We start from the raw sequence: 16469 nt of genomic DNA on the forward strand, positions 1-16469 counted from the left end.
AATTAAATGTATTTTTGGGGTCTTAGATATATGCATGTACGTATATTATTTAATATGAAGTATTATATTTATAATAAAAATATTTTTTTACTGTAATTCAGAATTCACAAATAAATTAAATTATCTTGTATCTACTTATCTCTCGAAAGAAAAAATGCCTCTTGCTTCAAAATTAAAATTCAATTTAAATATACATTTAATTATCTTTTAATTATATTCTTATGATTATTTATCTTTCAATTGTATTATTCATTATTTATTATATAAATAATATATAGTAATAAACTAATTATTGGATTACTTAAAATGACATTCCTCGTAAATTTCTTAACCATGTAATAGATAATTTAAATTGCATCATTTTCTCTTTGATATATATAATTTAATATGAAGTATATTTTTTATTGTAATTCAGAATTGGCAAATAAATTAACTTATCTTTATCCTTTTTATCATTTTAGCTTTTAAATGTATCCTTTAATTATATATTTTATTTCTTTATCATTTTACTCTTTAAATATATATTTTATCTTTAAATTCAACGATGATATAAAAAAATTATGAGATGAGAGTAACATCTAGAAAACAATGTGTTGTAACTTCTAGATGAAGAAAAAATCTATCATGCTAGATTTCAAATAACAACATTGACTTCTGTGTTTTGAAATTAAATTTTCAAAATCATATCATACCATATACGAATATTCTTACCAACATATCAAATAAGTCAATCCAACCAAATTTAACCTTTATGAAGAAATAATTTGACTGAACACAAAATTAACCTACCAAATAAAAAATATATTTTCATCATTACAACAAATATTATCTTACAAAATTATTTTTAACAGGATTTTATTTAAAAAAACTATCAATAATAGTTAAATAATATATAAAAGTAATAAAATAAAATAGATTGTTCTATTAATACGTAAAAACAAAATGTTGAATCACTACATCAACTCGTCGTGATTTCATGATGTCAAAAACTATTATACGTTAAAAACACTACTCACAAAATTAATATGAAGCAAAATTAATATTTATATTTATAATTATTATAAAATAGAGTTTAAAATTAATTCAATTCCAAAAAATTGATTTATAAATTTAAATTTTTATTTACTTATATATTTATACCTATATATAAAGAGTTTTCTCTCTTTAACTTTAACTGTTCTCAATTTTTTCTTTCTTATTTTATCTTTATATCAATATTTAATTTTATTTCCTATTTTTTCTAAAACATATTAAACAGTTATCACTAAAACATATTAAACAGTTATCAGAAACCATTTTGAATATATAATATTTTTTTTTAATTTAATTTTCTAAAATATATCTTCATTTTTTCAATTTTCACGGATGGGTTTTTGTTTTTCAATTTGAATTTTTGAGATTTTATCACCATTTTTTCTCACTTTATCTTTATCTTTCTTTTTCTCAAATCTCTTGAAACCCAACAACATAGCTCTCATACTCTTTTTGTGTCTCTCATACATAACATAAATCTCTATTTCATTTATTTAAATATAAATATACATATAATAATAATAATAATAAAAATAAAAAAATATGGATGCCTGTATTTTTGCTAGTTATTATAATAAATTAGACTAATTCAAAATAAGGTGAATATAAAAAATTATTGATGTAATGATACTTCACTTCCGACACTAAAATAATTATTATTTTATTACAAATATAATATTTTAAAAAATATTATTGAATGGAATAAAATAATTATTGTTATTATAAATATAATATTTTATTTTAAAAAACAATTGAATAACATAAAAATAATTATTATTTTATTAGTTTCTTCTTAATTAGAAAGCATTGTAAAATGAGAAAAAGAGAAAGAAGGAAAAGATTATTTTTATAATTTATTATTATCAATCTATTGAAAAACAAATATCCATAAATCAGGTATTTTATTTTAATTTATTATTGAAGAACAAATATCCATAAGTTAGATCAATGTACACTCATATATAATGTAAACTCATTTCTATTTATGAATTTATGAAATTGTAAAAATCATATAATTTTAAGATCTTGACTTAATGTTTATGTAAAACTAAAGTTAGATTTACATAAAAAAAAATATTAATATTTTTTTTCTTAATACACAATTATACACAATATCTACTATCCATAAGCAAGAGTAGGTATTAACTATTTCTTATTTATAAATAGAACTATTGAATGTTTGAAAGTCTCTCAATAATTTGAAGTACTAGAGTTATATATTTGAGATCTCACCAATATTGAAAGGAAATTATGAATTAAATAATTCATGAATGAATTTAGACACTTGCCATTTTAATTATACGAGAATTAAGTGCAAAAATTGTACATGTGTGATCTACATTTAGTGCATGAAAGAATATGTGAAAGTCAAAAAATTAAAAAATCGTCATTCTTCTGAGTGGGAATGTGATTCAATTCACGAACCCATGCTGTGTTGTTGTTGTTATCAGAATTCTCAACGCCATCATCATCATTCGTGGGAAAAAACACTTGGTTCACGAACACTTCGACGTCGTTTTTGCTAAACCCCACTTTGTTCTCAACCTCATTTTCGGGAATATAAGGTGGTCTTGCAATGTGCAACACTTCGTCCCACTTAACCCCTTTGAAGAAATCGTGGCCCTTAATCTCCTCCACCTGGATCCGACGCTCAGGATCTTTTTCCAACAATCTTCCAATTAAATCCCGTAACGCCGTCTTCTCTCCGGTTAACTCTGCCGTTTTTGTTAAAATTCGGTAAAACGTTTCTTTTTTATTTGAGCCCTTAAACGGCGTCGTTCCGTATAGCATCTCGTACAAAAGGATGCCGTATGACCACCAATCTACGCTAAACCCGTGACCTTTCCCTGATAAGATTTCCGGTGCCACGTACTCCTCTGTTCCGACGAACGAGTTTGATTTCTCGACTGAGTCGGACTCGGTGCGACGCACTGAGTCGGCGGTACCGAGTGGGGGCTCCGAGTCCGAGTCCCACGGTGAGATGCCCGAGTTACAAAAACTGTATAAACGAGTTAATCGTTGTTGTTTCCTTGAACGTTTCTCCGAGTTAGGACTCGGGGACGTGTTTTGACTCAGTGAGTTAGGGGACTTAGGGTTTAGCTTTTTGGAGAGATCAAAATCGACGAGCATTATGTGGCCGTTTTCTTGAATCATCACATTTTCTGGCTTCAAATCTCTGTATACTATTCCCAATTCGTGTAAATATTCCAACGCAAGCACCAATTCCACAGCGTAAAACCTACACATTGATACAAAAAAAAAACAGATAATTCTTTTTTAATTCAGTTTCTCTGTTTCTTCTCAATTATAAGACTATTTTTAAGTATATATTTAATTTAAAAATTATTATAAATTATAAATATTGTAAATACTAAAGGAAGGAGTAAATACTTTTGTTTTCTTTACTTTTTTTTATATAGTAATATAAAATGTTACCATAAAAAGAACAAAACTTCGTAGTGTTTTTTTTTTGCCTAACTTTGGCACCAAAAATAGCAAGAAAAGGAAAGAGAGGTTAAGTGAAGGGTTCGAGCGAATACGACAAGCAACCAGATTCGGTCTTGTTTGGTTGGCAACAAAATAAATGAAAACAACCTTTTTTAACCATTTTCAAAGACTGTATTCAAACATCTTAATCGTGTTCAAAAGCTTTCTTGAAATCAAACTATCAAAAATAGAAGAAAAAAAATAAGATTCACAAAATAGTTGAAGTACGATTAAAATTATTAAAACTAAAAATTTTAAACATTACTGAAATTGTATAAAAAATGTACTGAAATTAATGTATTTAAGAATCAAAGAAGCAGAGAGTCCAGTGTTTGGGAAATTGTTTTATATGCGAATTTGGAGACAAAATATTAATTTAAAGAAAAACCAATGTTGCAATTAAAAAAATAATTAACTACCAGTGAAATTTCGTATATTAGTTAATAAAAAATAGAAATGAATAAATATTGTATCAAGATAAAAAAAAAAGTATTCAATATGTTTATTAACCTAACAGTGAAAAGGAGTTCAGAACTCGGAAATTCTGATTTTCGCAAAGTTTCTCCATAACCAAACAGAAGAAAAGGTGGTGTTCTAACGTACCTGATGGTGTCATCGGAGAACATTTTCTCAGTCTGTTTCTTCCTGAGAGAGTGGAGCGTGCCACCGTGGCAGTAATCAATGGCGAACGCAACCACTTTCTCCGTTTCCAAAACGCCTCTCAGCCTTGGCAAGAGCGGGTGATCGAAACGACGGAGCACTTCCTCTTCAAACGACACTCTCCCGTACTCCTCCTCCTCCTTTCTCGTCCTCTTCTGCGCAATCAGCGCCTTCGACATCACTTTCAGCGCCACGCACTCGCTCGACCACCGGCCGCCGGCGCGCGCCAGGAACACCACGCCCTTGGCGCCGCGCCCCACGGCGGAGACCACTGTCACGTCCTCGAAATCGAACGATCGATCGGAGGCGCTTTCGCCGTCGCTCATGGTAAGGGTTACCGGAAACCGGAAATGACCTGGTTGAGATTTTTTATTTATTTTTTCAGTTGAGATTTAGGTTCATGCTGACTGCGTTGTGAGAAGCTTTATATAGGGTGCGCGTGAACGGTAGGTGCGTACTTTCACTTCCCTTCTTCTTTTGCTTGCTGTCCAAGATTTTTTTAGATTGAATGTTTTTTTTGTGAGAGTTGAAATGCCGTGATCGTCTGACACGTGTCCAAAACGACGTCACTGTTGACGTATTTTTGCGAAGAGAGATGCTGGAACGTGACTAAAACGCGTTTGGATTCTAGATCGTGACTCTGTTTGGTATCTAATTTTCTTTAATTCACGTGTTCATAGATGTTATAAACACTTGTTTCTGTCTCAACTGTTTCATAATAAGTTAAACACATTAATAATTTATAAATAAAAAAATTGCTATTTTAATTCGATAATAATTTATTTCTAAAAAACCTTATTTAGTCCTTAAATGCATAAAAAAAATACTATTATCTTCCTTCTTTTATAAACGATAAAACTTTATTAAATTTAAACATATTTATCTAGTTTTAATTTTTTAATAATGTTTTCTCTTAAATAACTCAGTTTTGCTACACCATTATTTATTTTAATAACTAATTTGTTTAATTTTTTATCTTTATAAAGAAAAGAAAAAGATACCATTCATAACCTTCACTATAAGAAAATCATGAAATATATAAAAATCAATTTTTAGAAACTAAAATAATTAATTACAATAGCAACTAAATTAGAGACCATTTTAAAAACTAAAAAAAAATTAGTTTCTAAATTAGTTTCTATTATTGTTATTAGCAACAAAGATTTTAATTACCAATTATTTAATTTCTAAATTTAGTAACAAAAAGTTTGGTTGTTAATTAGATATCAATTTAAAAACTATTTAACAATAATAAAAACTAATTTAAAAATCATTTTTTTTAGTTTTTAAAATGGTTTTCAATTTAGTTATTATTTGCAACTAATTATTTTGATATCTAAAAATTGGTTTCTATTTCATGATTTTTTTTAGTGATTGATTGTTTATTGAATAAAATAATTAAAAATATTATTAAGGTGAGACATATATAGAAAAAAATATCTTTTAAAAAACGCTGGGAAAACATGAAACAATTTACATTATATTACAGAAGTTAAAGAAAGGAGTATATTTTTTTTATCAATTTCTTACAAGTTAAAACATATATTTTTTCAGGAGAATAATGTGTAACTATTTTCTATATATTTTAAAAAAGTAGAAGATACTTTTATAATATATAACAAAGAATATACCTGTTTTATTATATGCTGATTAAAATAATTTCAATTTTTTTAAAACTAAATTTTAATAATTTTGAAAAGTTTAAACACCTGTGTGAATTATTTTTGGAAAAAAATAGTTTCTTTAAATTACTTATTTGTTTTATTGAAAACTGTAACAAATAGATGCATTTTACTACTACCATTTTTTTACTTTTTTTCTTCTAAAAATACTTATAAAAAATTCAAACGAAATAATTTTCTTCCTTAATGAAAGGAAAAGAAGGTGGTTTTGAAAGCATTTTCTTCCTTTTATCAAGGAAATGGTCTTTAACTTTGTTGGTAAGTTAGACCACACCACACTTTTCTTCCTTTTACTTTTATTTTAGAATATTACTGTATAGTTTCAACCTGTTCATACTAACACATTAAAGTCGTCACAACTCACGTTTTTAAATCGACAACTTCAATTATATGTATTATATATACATACAGGAGTGGAAAGAATTTTTTTATCTTGTTTTAGTCAACAACTTAAAATATATATATATATATATATATATATATATATATATATATATTGAAAAAAAAAAACATTATCGTGTTTTAAGAAAATGAATTTAGTGAAATTGGGAGCATCGAAAATGCAACATTTAACATCCCAAAAATAACATCAAATCACATATAAACTATATAAACTTTATTAATTTACTTAATATATATATAAATTCACCTACTTATAAAAAAGAAAATAAAAAAAATCATCATTTTTATATTTTTTTTTAAATCTCATTCTTGCACCTATACAAATATATGTTCATGTATAAATATTTGCTCATAGTACAATTATCGCAGTTCATATACATAAATAAACACATATAATGATAAACTATTGAAATAAAGTTATGACATACAAAAATATAAGTAAAAACAACTAATTTGATTATTAATTCATAATTAATTTAGTTTCCTTTTTACTCAAACATAATCATACAAAATTCAAATATCAATCACAATAAGTCGATTTAATTTCAATTCACAGTACTTTGATTTCATTTCAATCATACTGACTTGGCATAGATTCATTTGCATCACAATAACTTGATTTCTTTCCAACACTCAGTATCTTTGATTTCATGTCAATCATAGTGATTGCATATGAATAATTCATCGTCTTCTGGAAGACTCATTAATCATATTGTGGCTACATAAATTCATTGGTCCCACAATACCTTGATTTCCTTTCAATCCCAAGTACCCTTTTAATTTCATTTCAATCACTGATGACATATGAATTTATTCTTTTCTGGAAGACTCATTATGTATGCTCCTATCAGAGACTAACAATCGGACCAGGGTAAGTCCAAACATTCATACCTGTTTAAAAATAACTTACTCTATTTAAAAATCTGATAAGATAGAAATGTAGCCTGATTAGATTTGGAAATAGATGAATTATGGGAGATAGATTGAAGAGAGAAGAAGGGAGAGGGAAATGTGTGTGTGTGTGTGTGGGGGGGGGGGGGGGGGGGGGGGGGGGGGGGGCGCTTTATGATACACAAAAGACATAATGAGAGTTGGTTAACGAAAGAGACAACGAGTTTATAAGCAGGAGAACCTTTTCTCTTGAGAATCTAGTAAGAACCTATGAACTTTGGAGTCATCTTCTAGATATGATTGCTCTCTTTACACCAAGGAATGACGTAACTCTCAGAAAATCATGATTACCCAAAAAAAAATCTAAAGGTATTCTTCATTTATCTGCATCAGATGTTTGTCTGGTCGAATATGTCTTCAATCATCATAGTTCTCAAAATTTGGCTCACAGTTGTTGATAACTAAAGTGATGAAAAATACGCTAAGTTTTTTTTTTCTTGGCTAACTTTCTCCTGGTGAATATCAATAAATCCTTTGATGTCTTTTTCCTCCATCTCAAATAGACGATCTAGGTCAACTCCGTGATCTTCGAGTATTTTGCAATATTTCTGTTGAAAGGTTATTTTCAAATTGCCTAAGAGATTTTGATGTGACCTAACTTAATGATCCACGACTTGTTATATTCTAACATGAACAAAGACATCTTAAAAAAAACCTTTTCACCATTTTTTTCAAATTGAGACCTTTTAGCTGACCCAATTATTCTGATTCATTTTTATTCACTATATATGAGAAGTAGGTGATAAAACTCATGGAAATATTATTTCACTCCCATCCCGAAAATGTCAAACTATGTTAACATACTTCCTAATCGTTATTTGTTCGACCTTTGATTTTTTTGATAGATAAACAAGTAACTACATACTTGACTATATCTTCCTTCGTACCAAGTCACCAATTAAACTTCATGAAATCTTGATACCCTTGTGTCATACTTAGATGTATACTGAGTTTGCTTTCGTGGCTCTTAAATAACCCATTTGATTCAATTTATCATCCTTTGACGCACTTACTTTGATTTCCTTTCAACCCTCAGTACATTTGATTTCGTTCCAATCATAGTGATTGCATATGAATCTATCGTCTGCCGAAAGATTCATTAATCATATTGTGGTAACATAAATCCATTTGTCTCACGGTACTTTGATTTCCTTTCAATCCCCAGTACCCTTTTAATTTCCTTTCAGTGATGGCATATGGATTTATTCTCTTCCGAAAGACTCATTAAGTATTCCCTACCAAATACTAACATCTAATCCACTTCAATTGGACCAGGAAAAGTCCAAACAACCATACTATGTGACTACAAGTGGTCACAACATGTATGAACTCACTCTTCAGCTTCTCACCAAGTGATACCTTAGTCTTAATGTACCAAAACACAACATCTCATACATTACATCGAATGTATGACATCAAGTTCATGCAAGATTTCATCAATCACATAAAATACATATCATTCACATACAATGCATATCAATCACTCATACATCATTTAAGATTTCTTAAATCAATTACATATGTATCTCAAATTCATACTCATATAAACTCATAATCAAATTCAGTTTAACTAACTTTATAACATAACATGGATACAATTACTAGATTAACCTATTATCTAAACCATCTATATAAGGTTCTATTAAAAAATATAGATAACTTCCCTTAATTGAAATTCTTTATTCTAGTGAAAACTTTAACTCCAACAGGAAAACCACTCCATAATCTAGGGACTTAAAGCATGTTATTCAAACATCACCAAAATTTAGTATGTGGTAAAACAAGTTGAGAGAAACACTTTTCTCACTTGTCCCCGTCAATGTTGATGACTAAATCCTAAGGAAAAAATAGAGAATAAAAGATCTGTAAAGTAAAAATAAACTTACATTGTTTGAAAATCTGATCAAATAGAAATGTAACATGACTCCTTCCATGCTTAGAATTCTAAAAAGATATCCTTTTTAGAATCTTCTTTAAGTCCTTCCATAGATCAACGATACAATTTGAGGACTCACTGGACGTTCCATGAGATTACCAAAACATTCCATCTCTTCCATGTTTCATAAAGATATCCATTATGTTTAGGAACTTTTATACTACCATCAACGAACTTGAATTTATTTTTTAGAATGACACGTTTCATAGTTCTACTCCAAGAATGATAATCTAAACCATTAAGATGCGAACTAATTAAAATCATTATAGAATTTTCACCTGGATGTAGATAATAAAAACTTGATGGGTTGAGACATATCCATGGTAGTATCATTCACAATATCCATGGTAGTATTATTCACAAGAACTGAAAGAAAGAAAAAAAAAAATGATAGGAAAGAACAAATCTTGAAGTAAGAAGAAACAAAAACAAACTAGGATTTAACCCACTCTGATATCATATTAAAGTCAGTAGCTCTAGTTGTTAGGTCTGTAGTTTGTGCAAGAAGTAAGGTGCATATGTAGAAGAATGTGACGTGCAAATGTGAAGTAGTATGAGCCAATGGGAAGAGCACATCTCCAGGTATGAAATAGTTGAACCCCAGTAGACAAACCTCTAGATAATGATTTTGGAAGTTCTCCTCAACATTACTATAACATGGTTTTACATGATCAAAAATTATTACTATTTGTTTACTCATAATTCTTGTTATTCATTGTTATTTTGTTGGTCTATGTAAATTACATCATCCTAACAAATTCTAATTCTTCTTATATTTGTTAATATACAATTGTTATTAAACTCTTTGTTCAAAATTATTGAACTTTTTAAATATTTTTTAAACTTAGAAATTATCAGATCAGTAAAAAATTTTCCTTAAATTAAGAAAAATATTTTAACTTTATTTAATGATACTAGTTTCTTAAATAGAAAATCAATTATCCTATGATCTCAGTTTAAAGACTGAAAGATAATAATTTATAAAGGATCATAAAAGATTAATTAAAGCTAATTTATTAATAATATATATGCTCCAACGAAATAAAGTAATAAGAAAAGGAAAATAGAAATAAACCCTAAAGCCTAAAGTGTTAACTAAGAATTTATAATTAATAAAGTTTTGCTTGATTATAATTTTGGTCTCTTGTAATTCTTTATGTGTGATTTTAGTCTTCCCATTTCTTTCTCGATTTCTGTGCTTTAAAAATCCGTAATTTTAATTCAATCTTTAGCTTAACATCAAATTATTTTTTTAGGATAAGTAAATAATTTGTAATGGTTTTTAAATGAATATGTTAACTGTGGATAAAAAAATATGTAAAATTAAATATTGAACCAAAATGATAGATTTTATCAATTATAAAGACCAAAATTAAAAACAAAATCCATGAAAAACTACAATAAAAAATAGAAATTAAAGAGATCAGAATTATTTAGTATCAAAAGTGTTAAAAAAATGCTTTATTTGCAATGGTGACATTTATTTGAGGTGACCTTTTATTTTGGCAGACACAAAGTATAGAATAAACCGAACCAATGTCACAAAAGCATGTTTTTTGTGCGTATCACGTTTTCAATATTCTTGTTATAGTGGCAGACTCTATTATAGAATGATGTTTAATATGGGAATTTCTTTCTGCACCTGCATTAGTTGATTCCTGCATCCCAAAAAATACCTAAATTACTCTTTGAAACTTTTTATTGAACATTTCTTTTACTTTCAAAATATAGATTTTGGACACTTCTCATATTATATTATTTAAAAATTAAAATTTATATTTTAGATTATACAATCTAAAATACTGAATTGTATAATTCAAAATATAAATTTTATATTCTAGACTTAATACATCATAATTCAAAATATAAATTTTTGTATTCTAGACTTAATATTTTAGATTGTACTGTTTAAATATAAAGTTGTGATAGATTATATATTTTTAAATATAATTTTATATTTTAAATTGTAACATTCAAAATATAAATATAATTTTTTTGTTTTGAATTATATAATACAAAATATAAATTTGTATTAGAATTCATAATAGATAATTTTGGTATTTTTAAAAGTATGGAATAGACGAATAAATTGTAAGCCAGTAATAGCCAGTCCAGTCACATTTTTCTTTTTTTATTCTTTCTCTCTCCAACTTCTCTTCTCTTCCTTCTTTCTTAATTTTCATCTATTTTAAAATTTGATCGTACCACGTTGTAGCTGACCATTCCTAAATTTTGGAGTGGTTCAACTGTTTTAGGTTAGGGATGTCTTAACTTTCAATAGTATCCCAAGCTAGAAGATCTGAATATGGAAGAGACGTGGTCCCAAGTTTCAATTTCTCTTGCAGAGATGTTAGTTGATAAAATTATTATATTTTGATAGTTTTAAAAGTTAAATATTGTTTTTGATGTTGGAAAAGCTCTTGAAGAGAATAGATTTTTAAATGTTATGTGATTGAATGATATGTATTATAAATGAATGATAAAAATTGTATAAAATTGATGTCATACATTATACATTTGGGATAATGTATAAGTTGTTGTTTGATGACATTAAGTATGAAAAACCTATGTTTAACAAAGATTCTCTAGTTTCACTGATGATCTAAGTCATATAAACTAAGATATCAGGTGGTGAAAAATTGAAAGGGAGTTCATACACACCAAGTCCCGCTGTAGACACTCGGTATTAGATGTTTGGGTCCAGGCCGACTCAACTCAACATTGATCTGAATCTACTCGACTCGATCTAGGTCTGGATCTACTCTACTCTACCTAGGCTCAAGTCGACATGACTGGACCTAATCTCGTACCATCTTGGCTCGACCTAGACCGAGTCGATTCAACTCAACCTAGGTCTATGTCAACTCGGCTTGACTTGGACTCTGGCCAACTTAACTCGACCTGTACCCAGGTTGACTTTGCTCAACCTAAACCCAAGCCAACTCAAAATCCAACCCAAAATCCATTTTAAATAATCTAAAAAAGTATCAAATCTATTTCTAATCCAAATTCAAGTAAATGTATTGAACTTAAAATCCAAAAATATACATTTGGATTTGAGATAAATCCATTTAAATGAACTTAAAAATAATATGGATTTGGATAATTATGAATTGGATTTGAAAATTTGAATTTTTTGTCCATCCTTAATTCATAGGAACCAAGACATAGATCAAGTTTCATATGACCCTATGACCTCATAATGCATAATAATCAGTCTTGCTATAAATAGATGGTTAACCACATCCACGTAATTATCATAACAAGTCAAAATCACTTTCATACACCAGCATGCATGTGTCAAGATCCTTCTTGTATAGAATCACAAAATGCTAGATATTATCCAGGGTTTCTGTAATACAATCCACAAGAATGGTTTGCTTGCAGTTAGATGACGTGATATGGTAAAAGTAACGTTATATCTCACTCGTACTGTAAGAAATATTTATTCAAATTTCTTAATCAATGACAAGTCATTCAACATTTTCTCAATTGCTTCATCATCCTGGGCCCGTCCTCTTGTCTGCAGGTAAAAAAAAAAAATAGAGCAATTAACGTAAAAGATTTAATGAGTTACGTTTAGTAAGAATTTCGGATATATTATGAAAAAATATAACATGCTTATTAGCAGCTTCACAGAACCCAATAGGCCATGAATAATAATCTGTTCAAGTACTGCAGGGCTGTACGCTATAGAGTAGCAGATAGTAAGCTAGTGAGGGTATAGTGAATGACGGGAACTATGTTAACCAATATGTCATGCTTAGAGGGTGAATAAATGAAGGGAATTGTTTCAGAGGGGATTTTAGGAAGAAAATAAAAGATCTCTAGTTAACATCATACCAAAATCCTTCAACTATCAACATTTACTGCATTTACTCTTGTTTTCAGTTATCCACTTTGGGGTGTTTTGGGAACTAAATTACTCTATTCCCTTTCTGGTGTTTCAAACTTTGCTTGTCAAAATTGAATTTCAACAATCAGAAGAGCAGAAATTTATAAAAAAAATATATATTATATTTTCTCTTGTTAAATTATCTCTGATATTTCAAACTTTGCTAGTCAAAATTGAATTTTAGCAATCAGAACAGAACATAAAGTTCTATAAACATATCACATTTGCCCTTATTAAATCCTCCACATCCTTCTTTGTCATATAACAAGGATGCGGAGAGAATGAAGATAATTTAAACTTCACCTCGATGTCGTACCATAATCCTTCAATTATCAGTATTTACTTTGTCTTTGTGTCACTTCAAGGTGTTCTGTAAACTAAATTACTCTACACCCTTACTTTCAAACTTTACTCGTCTAAATTTAATTTTGTTAGTTATTAGAGCAGAAAACTATAGAAAAACATCATATTTGCTTTTATTAAATCCATTACCTCCTTCATTCTAACAAGCATCAAAGGGAGAATGAAAAACACTTAAACTCCACCTACCCCCCAACAAAAAACATACCTAACACAGAAAAAGGGAGAAGCAAATTAGTTTTACCTTGATAGATGGAACCATAGCAATAGCTTCCTCCACAGTTTCTGGGCAAAGGTTGCCAAGGACACATAACTGTAACAGATTCATTTAGACCAAAAATCATATATTGTACTGTCTGAAACTGATAACTCAATTTTATTTTTCTATATAAATGTGAACACTTGCATCCCTAACTGAATTCATGAAGGAAGTAGTTTTATTACCTCGAACTCAGCCAGTTGATATCTTGCAAGTATTCTGTATGTCAGTTAAGATCAAAATTCCTAAGTATGGCAATAAATGTAAAGTTTCTTTGAATTTAATTCCAGGAAATGAGGAATTAACATAGACCAACTTTTCTAAGATGTACTAAATGAGATACAATAGTCATTTAATGTATCAAAAAACATAGACAATAAAGAAGTCAATAATGATATGAAAGAAACTTAGGTCAATATTTTTATATAGAATCAACATGATTTGACAAAAATTAAACGTGTGATCAAGAAAAATGACAAACAGGTTATTTAATTTAGTTTTGGAGGATACTCTCGAACTTGTCTAACAGCATCTGGATTTTTATAGCGGCTGAATCGCTTCACATACTGCAGCGACTTTTCAAATACCCTAAAATAGAAGAGAAAAAGAATCAGAGTCATTAGGTGACCAACTACTTTGCTCCTCTTCCATCGCATTATCAATATCAAATCTAGTTGTGGCAAAGAATTCAATTGGTACCATGATGTTTCCCACATGTTTTATGACACTAATATTGATACATTTGAAGAAAACCAAAGTGGAACACATTTTTCATCTGTGTCATAGAAGATAAACTCTTGGAGGAATTAAGTGCAACCCAATTGTGATAAAAACTAATTATTCTGAGGGCATCAGAAAAAAAAAACACTATTCCAGGACATTTGTGTCAAATGACCATGAAGTTGATAAAGAATTCAACTCACTGAGAAACTTGATTCATGGGATCATCAGATGTCTGTTGAAGCTGCTCGTACTTGTGCTCAAGAATCAATGAAACTTCACAGTTCATTAAGCACTTTGCCTTCAAAAACTCTGAAGAAACCTATTTCATTAGTGTGAGATAAAAAAAAGTGGAAACAGGTATACCAAGATAAAACATGTTCAAGCATTCAAGCATGATATGATACAATCAAGCCACGTATATCGTAGAATCAATTGGATCTGGTGATGTAACACCAACAAGACCTCGCATTTTGACACTACCTAAGCATTAGCCAAAAAATATATAATTCAAAATCAGGGGAGACTCAAAGCCAAAAAGTTGAGCAAATTATTATAAAAGACACTGAACATAGAGCAACTAACAAAATTACTACAAATGGCCCACCTGACCATTGTTGGAAATCTCACATTGACTGGATATAAAGTCAATTTACAGTATAAAAGTAAGGATAATCCTCACCTTATAAGCTAATTTCGCGATGATGAGATAGGCTTAAACTCAGTTCCTAATATGATATCATAATCTATCCTAGCAAAGTTTAGTGAGTCTATAATATCACCACCTACCGAACCACCCACAAATATATAGTTCGACTCATGAGATTGCATACCTTGACATAAGGAGAATGTGTTGAAAATCCTACTTTCGACTAAAAATAAGACAAATTTACAGTAAATAAATGAGGACAATCATTACCTTACAGGATGAGTTAGATTTAAACTCATATCCTAATAGACTTAAGCATATAAGTTATATTTGTTCACTTTGTTGTTACTAAATGCCCTACTGGCACACACCATTCACTTCAGTCATTGTACGCGTCCATCACTTCGGTCCCTAATTTCACACAACGCACAATTGGGTTAAAAAGGCATTCACTTCAGCCATTTCCTACTTCCTTTTTTCACTGTCGTCAATGTTGTTTCCTAAAATCAGGGAGTAAACGAAGAATTTCGTAAAAGTTGCACGCTAAAATAACTGATGCTTACAATTTAGGGTTTAGGGTTGGTTTGACCTCAATTCATATATGTATTGTAACACTATGCTAGACCTCATCAAACATTCCACCATTTCAACCGAAGATTTATGAAGCACAAAGTAAAAGTTTACAAATTACAATAAAGAATTGGTTTGAAAAAATTGCTGAAAGCGTAACCGATTGCAAAAACTACCCCTACCCCTATGCCAAAAGCACACTGATTCTATAGGGAAAAACATCGATTTCTAGCAAAACGATTCAAATAAGCAAATAAACTTGTAAATTAAAAGAAAGGAATTTAATTACCATCTCCAATTTTGAGCTCTGCGGCGTTTTCTTCCTCTTCCCCAGACATGTTTCAGAGAGTTTCAGGTATGTGAGAAGAAACAGAAGCAGAAACAGCGAGTAGAAGAACGAGGGAGAGGGAGCGCGTGAAGAGGAATGCCGAAAACCGAACGAGAATTAGAAGATTCAGCTTCTGGGTTTCAATTACTCTGCGAAGGTGTGTTCTTGAATTTTATTATAAATTGTAATTTTAATCTTTAAATTTTTATGTGTAATTTTTATTTTTTTTACTTGTTACTTTTATACGTTATTTTAGTTGAAAATTTTAGTTTTGAAATGATATTTAATTATATATTTATATATATATATATATATATAATCTAGAAACTAAAATAAATAAAAAAATAAATCACAGATTAAAAATTATTCCTGTGTTTGAAGGAGTGGAAATAGAGAGAGAGAAAAATAGAAAAAAGTGGAAGAACTGTCGTATCAATTTTGAAAAATAGGAAATAAAAAAAAATGAATGGTTGAATTGTGCTATCTGTTTTTATAATATATCTATGAATATAAAATTTTAAAAAACGATAAAAATATA

The 16469-nt window shown here is 29.1% G+C and overlaps 2 protein-coding genes across 2 annotated transcripts; both read right to left on the bottom strand.

The window, feature by feature from the left end:
- Positions 1-2270: 2270 nt before the first annotated feature.
- Positions 2271-4669, bottom strand: LOC137818918 (serine/threonine-protein kinase OXI1). Its single transcript, XM_068622574.2, has 2 exons — positions 4123-4669; positions 2271-3271 (listed from the first exon to the last, which is right to left on the bottom strand). The coding sequence occupies exons 1-2, from the start codon at positions 4503-4505 to the stop codon at positions 2401-2403; spliced, it is 1254 nt and encodes a 417-aa protein (XP_068478675.1). The 5' UTR covers positions 4506-4669; the 3' UTR covers positions 2271-2400.
- A 7775-nt stretch (positions 4670-12444) lies between these two features.
- NRPB4 (RNA polymerase II, Rpb4, core protein) lies at positions 12445-16394 on the bottom strand. The gene is made up of 6 exons (XM_068622219.1): positions 15893-16394; positions 14588-14696; positions 14175-14252; positions 13850-13883; positions 13650-13718; positions 12445-12673 (listed from the first exon to the last, which is right to left on the bottom strand). Exons 1-6 carry the CDS (start codon positions 15939-15941, stop codon positions 12596-12598), a joined length of 417 nt encoding a protein of 138 aa, XP_068478320.1. The 5' UTR covers positions 15942-16394; the 3' UTR covers positions 12445-12595.
- Between the last annotated feature and the right edge of the window lie 75 nt (positions 16395-16469).

The sequence above is a fragment of the Phaseolus vulgaris genome, chromosome 10 (genome assembly GCF_051622355.1).
Source record: "Phaseolus vulgaris cultivar YP4 chromosome 10, ASM5162235v1, whole genome shotgun sequence".
Taxonomy (NCBI): Eukaryota; Viridiplantae; Streptophyta; class Magnoliopsida; order Fabales; family Fabaceae; genus Phaseolus; species Phaseolus vulgaris.